Source organism: Nicotiana tomentosiformis, chromosome 7 (assembly GCF_000390325.3).
Source record: "Nicotiana tomentosiformis chromosome 7, ASM39032v3, whole genome shotgun sequence".
In the NCBI taxonomy this organism is placed as follows: domain Eukaryota; kingdom Viridiplantae; phylum Streptophyta; class Magnoliopsida; order Solanales; family Solanaceae; genus Nicotiana; species Nicotiana tomentosiformis.
Genome location: NC_090818.1, coordinates 41,695,513 through 41,707,190, shown reverse-complemented (window position 1 = coordinate 41,707,190; position 11,678 = coordinate 41,695,513). Strand labels below are relative to the sequence as shown.

The following is an 11,678-nucleotide window of genomic DNA, read 5'->3' as shown; positions in this document are numbered from 1 at the left end:
GGAATATAACCTAAGCATGATTTCTAACATGAAAACAGTCAAGTTCTAGTAGAGAGGAATGCATATAAACACAATTAAAGGCTATTAGACTTTACAGTCTCCCGGGACAGACCAAGTCTCAATCCCTCGTGGCGTACACCCACATGCCCGTCACCTAGCATGGGTGCCACCTCCAAAGAGTCACATTATACCAAACTCCGGGTTTCATACCCTCAAGACCAGATTTAAAGTTGTTACTTACCTCAACAACATAGAACTCCTACTCCGGGATGCTCTTTCCCCTCGAACCGTCCTCCAAATGACCCGAATCTAGCAACAAGAAATAAAAAACGATCAATATGAGCTAAAGGAATGAATCCCACAAGGAAAATACCAATTTATAGGCCAAATCCCGAAATTAACTCAAACCCGGGCCCCGGACCCACGTCTCGAAATCCGACAAAAGTTACAAAACTTGAAATTTCATTCACTCACGAGTCTACCCATACTAAATTCATCAAAATCCGACCTCATTTGGTCCATCAAATCCCCAAATTACTCTCTCCAAAATCCCAAGCCCTAACCCCTTCACTCCAAAAATCCTACTAATACGTGAGAAATTAACGGAAAAATACCATAGTTAATGATAATAGAGCTCAAGAAACTTACCTCAGTGAATACCCTTGAATCCCCTTCAAACATCACTCCAAAAGCTCCAAAATCCGACTTGAAAATGGTGCAAATGAACAAAAATTCGCGAAGTGTTCAATTTCTAGTTTCTGCCCAGGTCTTTCGCACCCGCGGCCAAATATGCGCACCTGCGGTGCCGCATCTACACAAGAACCTCCGCACCTACAAAAAATCATTAATTCCCCCAACTTTGCACCTGCGCTCCATATCCGCATCTGCGACCATGTAGGTACGGAAAAGACCTCGCACCTGCGGTCACTGCCCGACCTCCTTACTTTCGCTTCTGCGGGCATCTATCCGCATCTGCGGACTTGCAGATGCGCGTCTCCTATGCACCTGCGGACCCAGCCTACCTCAACACTGTCCGCACATGCGAACTCCCACGTGCACCTGTGACCTCGCACATGCGGCTCCCCCTCTGCAGGTGCGGAAATACCAATAGCAGCAGCTTCAGTTACATTTTCTAACTTCAAACAATCCGTTAACCACACGGAATCATCCCGAGCCCCTCGGGACCTCAACCAACCATATCAAAAATTCATATAACAACATACGAACTTAGTCGAACCTTCAAAATACTCAAAACAACATCAAAATACCAAATTACCCTCGGATTCAAGCCTAAGAACTTCTAAACTTCCAAATTCGACAACCGATGCCGAAACCAATCAAACCACGTCCGAATGACCTCAAATTTTACACACACGTCACAAATGACACCACGAACCTACTTCAACTTCCGAAATTCCACTGCCGATCGAAATCGCTAAATTTTTAACTTTTGCCAATTCAAGCCTAATTCTATTACGGACCTCCAAATCATATTCCGGATGCACTCCTAAGTCCAAAATTACCTAACAAAGCTTATGTAACCATCAGAATTCAAATCTGAGATCGTTTACACATAAGTCAATATCCGGTTGACTTTTCCAACTTAAGCTTCTACTTTAGAGACTAAATATCTCAATCTACTCTGAAACTACTCCGGACCCGGAACAGCTAACTAGGTGTATCATAATATAGCTGAAAAGCACAAAAGGAAGCAGAAATGGGGGAAACAGGGCTATAACTCTCGAAACGACCGGCCGGGTCCTTACATGTTTATACCTTGTGCAATTTGTCTTGTTGTTGGTAAACTGATAACAATCTGATTTATGTTGAAATTCAGAGCCCGTGGCTATTTCCAGGTGGATTATAAAATAAAATGTGGGCACGAGGTGCCGTGAGTAAATAATGAGGATATTGGCACGTGAATTGTCCGTGCAGTTGTGATATGAAATATGGGCACGAGGTGCTGTGATTAAATGATAATGATATTTGGTACGTGAATTGTCCGTGCAGTTGTGATATGAAATGAGGGCACAAGGTGCCGGAAAAATATGATGATTTAATTATGGGTATGAGGTGCCGTGAAAATATGAAAAATGGGTTGAGACCCATGTTTACAAAAAAAATATGAAAATGGGTTGAGACCCGTATTTTTATGATTATGAAATGAGGTATCACATGGTGATTTTTTAATTGAAAGAATTATATTAAAAATATTTATTTGGAAGGATTTCTATTTAGAAAATATTATATGACAGAATTGTATTTGAGAGATATTTATTTGAGGAAATTATATTTGAAAAAGAGTTATTTGGAAGAATTATATGTGAAAGACTTTTATTTGAAGGACCTGATTTAATTGGGTGTAATTGTATTTATTAATGGTGTTCTTGTTGTCTTGTTGTGCATATTACTGGTTGTTTTATGTTGCCCTTATTGTTATCTGTTTCCTATTATTTTGTATATTATATTGCACAGGCTATTAGACTAGTGAGTGTCTTGACTGTACCTCGTCTCTACTTCACTAAGGTTAGTCTTGATACTTACTGGGTACCGACCGTGGTGTACTCATAATATACTTCTGTATATTTTTGTGCAGAGTCAGGTATTGGAGATATCGTACTTGAGAAGAGTTAAAGCGGGATCATAAGGATTCAAGGTAGAGCTGCTTGATCGTCGCAGTCCCTTGGACTCTTTAATTTTTAATCAAACAATATTGTATATTCGGTCCTCGTGATCATTCCATGTATTCAGTTAGATTTTGTGACTCAGTACTACTAGTCTTGGGAGGTTGTATATTCATATTTGTTCCGTTGTTAGTTTTGTTCACTTATTTAATTAAAAAAAATGAATTCAAAATATAATTGAAACCGGCTTACCTAGTCTTAGAGACTAAGTGACATCACGACGCCTGTGGTGAAAATTTGGGTCGTGATAATATTGCAATGCATGCTAGACGCATTTGCTGACCAAAGAAAGTAACTATATTCTCACTACAAATGCTCCTATTAGAATAAGTCCTAGAAGGACATAGTCTATGGTACGCTTAAAGCGTATAGAAAAATTGATTTCAAGTAAAATTCTTGATAAAGAAGATGAGAAAATGATCAAAATGATCATAATAAAGTGGCAAGTAATCTAGAAGATCATATGCCATAACACTTCATAAAATCTAATGAGAGATTCAGGTACCTGAAAATATGAAGAAGAGATCTCTATGTTATGTCTTTACGAAAATAATATTGGAACCGATATAAAATATTCGTCGACGACATCTATGATAGCGCTAAGTATAGATGAGGATCTTAAGTCTGTCGCCTACAGACACAAAAATATTGGCCAAATGAAAACACAATTCGAATAGAATTTGTTTCATACGAAAGACATATAGTTTTTGACCTGCAGTTCAAACACTTGAAAGTATAAAGTCAATGGTGTGTGCAATCACTTTTATTATCTTATGTGATACACATCTAAAGTCTATTTATATGGCTTATATGACTTAACTTATATGACAATCCCTGAAGGATTTAAATTGCTTAAAGCATATAGAATTCTTGGTTATGAAGTACTACATCCTAAGTGCAATTTGTGTACATTTGTATCTTGCTATAACTATGAGCATGATAATGTGATAGCGAGGATTTTCAAGGTACAATATATACATTGGAGTTAATATGGCTGATTGATTCATCAAATCTTTGTCGACGTCAACCTTCAAGAAGCTAGTGCACAAGATTAGAATGCGAAGGCTCAAAAATGTGAATTGATTGTCTCATCAGGGGGAGTTAATACGCGTTGTACTCTTTTTTCCTTGGAAGGTTTTGTCTCACTGGGTTTTTCTTGCAAGGTTTTTAACGAGACCATAAAAAGGCGTATTTCTAAACATGTGTACTCTTTTTCTTTCTCTAGAAATTTTTTCCCACTGGGTTTTATTTTAGTTAAGGTTTTAAAGAGACACATTATCTGTTTAATAGACATTCAAGGAGGAGTGTTATAAATAGTATTTTATTTATGATGAATGTCTACTTTTAGAGAGATTTTAGAGTTTGTTACTTGGTGGCTAAGTCACTTTTTCCCTATAAATAGAGGGGTTCTATTCTATTGTAATTAATCTCAATCAATAAGAATTCTCTCTCTCTACTTTTCTATGCAATGATCTTCTTTTTTTATTATTTTATAACGATAACAAAAAATTTCATTGAGTTTTTGTTTACTTATTGTTGAAGTTCTGCAAAAATTTAAAGTTATAAACTTGTATGTCTACATTATTTTTTTTTTGATAGAAAACTTAAAGTTGGTTGTAACTATCGCAAACTTTTCAATATATCATTACAAAAGAATCATTAGTAAATCTATATATCTATATAAAAGAGGGAATGGATAAGGTGACTCGCATCTCTCCTAGGCCAAGAATCCTATTTTTCTTTTATCTCCTTTTTATGAATTTTTTTACTTTATTCTCTTCATCAACTTCATTTTTAAAAGATTAAAACTTACTTCAAAAATTCTCTTTATTGCACCTCATCCCAAAAGTCACTTGAAATTTATTTTTTTTCTCATTTCCCTTGCATTTTTCACTCATTCTTTTTATTTAATTATTCTTGTCAAATTCCAAAATTCATTAGTATTGGAGGAACCGTTACTGGATGTGCAGAGTCCAAAAGTCACTATTAAAAGCCACGGCGTGTATATCACAAACCCAAAATACACGTGAGTTTGTCTATTGGGTTTGAAATTGTTAGAAAAAAAGAAGACAGTTTGTAACCGTAAAAAATTTGAAGATGTTGCGGTATTCAAATCCTATAGATAACAGAAAAATATTTGGAATTATTTGTTTGGTTAAGATAATTTTAATATGCAAAGTGTCTAAGTAGTGACCTCTGCATACTAGACTTTATATTTTGATTTAATTGTTCGTTGAACCTCCACTTCCAACCAAGAGGTTGTGAGTTCGAGTCACCCCAAGAGCAAGGTGGGTAGTTCTTGGAGGGAAGGATGCCGAGGGTTTATTGGAAACAGCCTCTCTACCTCATGGTAGGGGTAAGGTCTGCGTACACACTACACTCCCCAGACCTCACTAGTGGAATTATACTGGATTGTTGTTATTGTTGTTGTTGTTGTTCGTTGTGCTCATCTTACTAAGATTATTGATATTGAGGCATCAATTCTATGAACAATATAGGAAAACTTGCAGTTATTTGCTAACTAAAGAAAATTGAACATACAGAGTGTCACTGATTGGTCATCGGTGATATTAGACAGATTTTTTTTCGACGAATAATATGACCTTCTATAACTTTTATTGTGCTTTAGATGGCGAAGATTTACATGCAAGGCATATGATTCATCATCCTTTTAATTTGAGCTTGTATTTGAATTACTGACAATGTTAGATTCATAGATTTGAATGTTACACAATTGCAGGAATTCAAAGAGAATTCGAGGATCGTAGCATTGCTTCAGGATTAACTCGAGAAAAGCAGTAGAGAATGTCAAGTCACAGAAGAAGAAGAAGAATAAGAAGAAGAAGAAAGAGATGAAGAAGAACAGAGAGGATTTAGGGAGAAGTTTGTGTAATTATTTTTTATATGAAAAATGTAGATTACAATTCCTATATGTACTGATTCATGTATTCCAAATGGTAACTAGATTCTTTCCTAACAGAATTGATAATAGAATTCTGTTATACTAACTACCCAACTGACAGTAACTGACTTTCCCTCCCCTAACTAACTTTTAACTAACTAACTAACTAACTTGTCTTCACTTCTCGATTCTTCTGCATTTGAGCTGGCTTCTCTAAAATTATGTATTAGTACTCCCCCCAATCGACGATCCTTGACCACAAGGATCAAAAGAAGGAAACCTCGTTTGTAGGACAGTAACAAACTCTCAAGTAGCAGCTTCATTAGGGAGCCCTTGCCATTTAACTAAAACTTGTGCAACAACTTTATTTTCTTTATTCACCATTCTTCTTTGTAAGATGACTTCAGGATCAGGACAATAGGGACTTGCCAAATCAAGAATAGGAGGGTAGGAAATATGAGATAGAATCTCAGAACTTTTTTCAATAGTGAAACATGCACTGTGGGGTGGATCTGAACTCCAGCAGGAAGCAATAACTTATAAGCAACTGAACCCACCCTTTTAAGAATCTGAAAAGGGCCATAGTATTTAGAAGCTAACTTGTGGGAGGAATGGTTGGATATAGTCACTTGCTTGTATGGATGAACTTTAAGATAGACCCAATCACCAACCTCAAATTGTCTATCACTCCTGTGGGCATCTGCTTGTTGTTTCATTCTGTGTTGAGCTCTTGTTAGATGGTGTTTCAGTAGCTGTAGTGTTAGTTCCCTGTTGATCGAGGTGTTATCAACTTCAGCTGAAGCTGACTCTCCTGGCAAGTAGGGTAAATGTAAGGGGGTGGCCGACCATATAATGCTTCATAAGGGGTGGTCTGTATGGCTGAATGAAATGAGGTGTTATACCAGTACTTAGCCATAGGCAAATAAGAGTACCAGTTAGCAGCATCTTCATTGTAGTAACACCTTAAGTAGGTCTCCAAACTTCTGTTCAATACCTCAGTCTGTCCATCAGATTGAGGATGGTATGCAGAAGATGTATTCAATTAAACTCCTTGTAATGAGAATAGCTCTTGCCAAAAATTACTAAGGAAGACAGCATCTCGATCACTAGTAATAGTATCAGGGAGACCATGTAACCTCACCACAGTGTCTAAGAATACTTGAGCAACTGATTGAGCAGTATAAGCATGCTTCAGTGGTATGAAATGACCATATTTGCTAAGTCTGTCCACCACTACTAGTATAACCTCATAGCCTTTTAATTTAGGAAGGCCATCAATGAAATCCATACTAATTTGAGACCACACTACATCTGGAATAGGTAAGGGTTGTAACAACCCTGGATAAGCAGCTAAGTCAGATTTGTTCTTTTGGCAAATATCATATTTCTATACAAAGTCTTTTACCTCCCTCCTCATGTTTTTCCAGTAGAACAGTGTGAGTAGTCTCCTTAAGGTGGCTTCAACACCTGAATTCCCCCCTTGAGGAGTTGCATGCCATAAAGTTATAATTGTCCTTCTCAATTGTGGCTCCTTGCCTGTCACCGGTCTGCCTTTTCTTCTTAGTTGGCCTTGAAACCATATGATTTGCTTGTGAGTATGTGGGTCATCTTGGAGTTCTTCAATGAGTTACTTCAGCTCCTGATCAAAGTTCCAACTATCAGCTATAGCTTGGAAAAGTTCAGTATCACCAGGTGAAATCATCAATGCCAATAATTCAGCTCCAGTTACCCTAGAGAGGGCATCAACTACCTTGTTCTCCACTCCCTTCTTGTACTCTATTGAGTAGTCAAATGGCATTAATTTGGTGAGCCACAATAGTTGGGAATTAGTGTGTAATTTTTGCTCCATAAAGTACTTTAAGGCCTTTTGATAAGTTCTGATGATGAACTTATGTCCCAACAAATATTGTGACCATTTAGTTACTGCATGTACCATTGCCAACAATTCTCTATCATATACAGATAGAGCTGCATGCTTTGGTGATAAAGCTTTGCTAATAAAAGCTATGGGGTGCCCCTCCTGCATAAGTAGCGCTCCAATACCATAGCCGCTGGCATCAGTTTCTACAATGAAGGTCTTGGTAACATATAGCAAGGCTAAAACAGGAGTTTGAGTGAGAGCTTTTTTTCAAAGATGCAAAAGCTGCATCTGCTGAAGTAGACCACTTGAACCCATCCTTCTTAGTTAAGTCAATTAGGTGTTTGCAAATCACCCCAAAACTCTTAATAAATCTTCTATAATAACAGCTAGGCCTAGAAATCCCCTAAGCTGCTTGAGGGTTCTTGGTGTAGGCCAATCCTGGACTACTTTTATCTTTTGAGGATCAGTAGAAACTCCTTCAGCTGTGATGAAGTGTCCTAAATACTCAATCCTCTGCACCCCAAAGAAACAATTGTTCCTCTTTGCAAAGAGCTGATGTTTACTCATTTCCACAAAAAACAGACTTCAAATGAGTTAAGTGGTCCTCTATAGTGCTGCTATATATGAGAATATCATCAAAGAAAACCAGTACATGTTTCCTAAGAAACTTTTAAAAAACAAAGTTCATCAATCCTTGAAAAGTTGCAAGAGCATTTGATAGGCTAAATGGCATTACCAAATACTCAAAATGTCCAGAATGAGTTCTGAAGGCAGTCTTAGGCACATCTTCCTTTGCCATTCTGATATCCAGACCTTAGGTCTATGTTAGAGAAAACCTTAGAACCCCCAAGTTCATCTGACAAGTCTTCCACAATAGGGATAGGAAACTTGTTCTTGACAGTGTGCTTATTCAAATCTCTATAGTCGACACACAACCTCCATGACCCATCCTTTTTACCTACTAATACCACTGGTGAAGCAAAAGGATTGCAGCTAGATTGAATGATGCCTTGGTCCAGCATCTGTTGTACAAGACTCTCAATAATATCCTTCTTAACTGAATGGTACCTATAGGGCCTTTTATTCACAGGTTTAATACCATTTTGTAAAACAATCCAGTGATAAAAACACCCCTAGAAGGAGGTAATTCAGTAGGTTCTTCAAATAATCCAGAATACTCAGCTAGCAATTGTACTAGCCTATTATCTGTCTTAGGTTCCTCTTTATCCTTAATAGCATGCCACTGTTCTTCTGTCTTTCCCATAGGAACCACTTGTATCATGCATAGTTGAGATAGATCCCTTGTATGTTTGACCAATTTCTCAGCTTCCTGTACCTTCACCTGATTACCAGCACCTATGAGAAGGTGTTTCCTTCCTTTATACCAGAACTCCATAGTCAACTTCCTAAAATTTATCTTAATATCCCCAAGTGTTAGTAGCCATTGCACTCCTAACACTACTTCACATGAGCCTGAAGGTAGCAGCAAAAACTCTCCTGAAAACTCAGCACCTTGCAGCAACTAAGTAATTGTGCATACCCCATCTACCATCATATTCCCATTAGCAGCAGCTATTAATTGGGGTTTAGTAGACTGGATTGTACACCCTAAGTGCTTGACCAATTCAGGGTCTATGAAATTGTGTGAACTACCAGTATCAATCAATATACTTAGAACCTTCTTTGCATGATAACCAGTAACTTTTAAGGTTATGTACCCCAGTGAACCATTCAAAGCATGGATGAAAATTTCCATTTGTTCAATACATTGAGATGGTTCTAGTTGATTCATTCCCCCTCTTGAATTTCTAACTCCTGTCCTTCCTCTATATGAGACCTTTCCTCTAACTTTTAGTTCTAATAGATATAACTGTTTTGAGCTGTTACATCTATAGCCTGGTATATACTTTTCATTATAGAAGTAACACAATCCCTTTGCTCTCTTTTCATTCATCTAATCTATGCTTAATGCTCGCTTAGTAAACCCCTTAGTATAGGTAGAACTACCAGAATTAGAAGTTGGTAATAGAGGCTTACCACTACTGTCTTGTGCTGCATATCTCTTGGTTGAAGGATTGGTTGTATAAGCAGGTTGTTTAGTTGCAGCCAAGTAGACTTCTTACATCCTTGCAGTTCTATACACTTGAGATAGAGTTGTTGGATTAGTCAGCTTAATAGCAATGTTCAACTCGTGCTTCAGACCCCCAATAAAACAACTGATTACATTTTCTTGAGATAATCTCACCCTATTAAAATTTCTTTCAAAGATAGCTTGGTATTCCTTCACACTTCCTGTTTGCTTAATCTTTTTGATTTCTTTCATTGGATCATCGAAATCAGCTTCAAACCTTTCAACTAATGCCATCACATACTCATTCCAAGTGGCAGGTTGTAGGTACTGCATGTACCTCATGAAAGAGAGATGCCATTGTATAGCTTCTCCTTCCAACTGTAATGCAGCTACTTGAACCTTTTTTTCAGCATCCACCTTTTCCATAGAGAAGAATTGTTCGATTTTGAACAACCACAATCTCAGATCTTCCCCATTAAATCGTAAAAACTCCATCCTAGACCACCTAGAGAAGTTAGAATTGTGATGATTACAACTCATAGGACTTCTCTCTCTATGAGATCTAGCTTTAGGAGGTTCACCTTCCTCTGCTACTGGAGCTTTATCCTTCTGGTCTTCCTTCGACTTGGTCATTTGTTCCTTCAATTTAAGGACTACCAATCCAACTGCTTCAAGGCTAAGACTTCTCCAGATAAAGCTCCTACATCAGCCATCAATTTCTACATCAACTCACGTAGGTCAGGATTTTCTTCAGTCGAATTGTCAGTGGATCGCCTTCCTTTTGCCATGATTCCAAGGATCACACAGTTTTGATACCAATGTTACACGATTGCAGGAATTCAAAGAGAATTCGAGGATCGGAGCACTACTTCAGGATTAACTCGAGAAAAGCAGTAGAGAATGTCAAGTCACAAAAGAAGAACAAGAAGAGAGAGATGAAGAAGAACATAGAGGATTTAGGGAGAAGTTTGTGTAATTGTTTTTTATATGAAAAATGTAGATTACAATTCCTATATGTACTGATTCATGTATTCCAAATGGTAACTAGATTCTTTCCTAACAGAATTGATAACAGAATTTTGTTATACTAACTACCCAACTGATAGTAACTAACTAACTAACTAACTAATTTGTCTTCACTTCTCGATTCTTCTGCATTTGAGCTAGCTTCTCTAAAATCATGTATCATTGAAGGATAATATATTGAACTTTTCCCGAAACATATAACCTTTTTATTGATAAATAAATATGTGGAACTCACGTTTGTATGATTATCTAAGATAATGATCATTTGAATATTATTTATTTACTACAAGTAGTTAAATATTACATATCTAATTTTTGAGTAATAATCCTATGAAAGTTATTCATTTGGCAATCCTAGCTTTTGAGCTTGTAGTTTCCCAGACAAAATTTCCGTGCTATATATGTTTTCTATTATATCCACAAATTCTTAAACTTTATCCTCCTCCATTGTAAATGCTATTATTTTTTTTATTTTTTTAAATATGGAATGGTGATATGGAGAATGTTAGAGCCAACGGAGTGTAACGACCCGACCGGTCATTTTGAGTTCTAGCACGTCATTCAGTGGTTTGAGCCCTTGAGTATCTTTGCTTCAAGTATTATATATTGCACGTATGGTCGGTATTGAATTTTGGTAAGTTTGGACTTGATTCGGATGGAAAATTCTCATTTCGGAAGCTTTAAGTTGGAAGAATTAACTAAGGTTTGACTTTTGAGTAAATGACCTCAAAATTGGGATTTAAAAGTTCCAATAGGTTCGTATGATGATTTTGGACTTTGGCGTATGTCCGGATCGGGTTTTGGATGACCCGGGAGCATTTCAACGCTTAGTGCGGAAAGTTGGCATTTGGAAGAATTTCATAAATTTGGGTTAAAGTGTATTTTAATGTTATCGATACCCGTTTGGGATTCAGATCTTGGGAATAGCACCATATGGTGATTCTAATCTTAGGAGCGCGTCCGAGTGTGGATTTGGAGGTCTATAGGTCATTTCGGGGTCATTTGATGAAAGTTGAAATTTGAAGGTTTTTGAAAAGTTTGACCGGGAGTGTATTTTTTGATATCGGGGTTGGATCTAGATTCTGGAAGTTGCAATAGGTCCGTGATGTCATTTGGAACTTGTGTGCAAAATTT

At 37.2% G+C, this 11,678-nt stretch overlaps 1 protein-coding gene across 1 annotated transcript; it reads right to left on the bottom strand.

Moving 5' to 3' along the window:
* Positions 1 to 7,213: 7,213 nt before the first annotated feature.
* On the bottom strand, positions 7,214 to 8,843 carry LOC108944008 (uncharacterized). The gene is made up of 3 exons (XM_018768647.1): positions 8,547 to 8,843; positions 8,232 to 8,469; positions 7,214 to 7,683 (listed from the first exon to the last, which is right to left on the bottom strand). Exons 1-3 carry the CDS (start codon positions 8,841 to 8,843, stop codon positions 7,214 to 7,216), a joined length of 1,005 nt encoding a protein of 334 aa, XP_018624163.1.
* Between the last annotated feature and the right edge of the window lie 2,835 nt (positions 8,844 to 11,678).

Bases quoted from the DNA above. Each gene is read 5' to 3' on its own strand.
- LOC108944008 (XM_018768647.1), bottom strand. From the start codon at position 8,843: ATGGAGTTCTGGTATAAAGGAAGGAAACACCTTCTCATAGGTGCTGGT. The intron at 8,470-8,546 runs GTATTAAACCTG...CTTGTACAACAG, and splicing joins CTGGATTGTTTTACAAAATG to ATGCTGGACCAAGGCATCAT. The intron at 7,684-8,231 runs GTGCCTAAGACT...CTCCTGTTTTAG, and splicing joins TCAGAATGGCAAAGGAAGAT to CCTTGCTATATGTTACCAAG.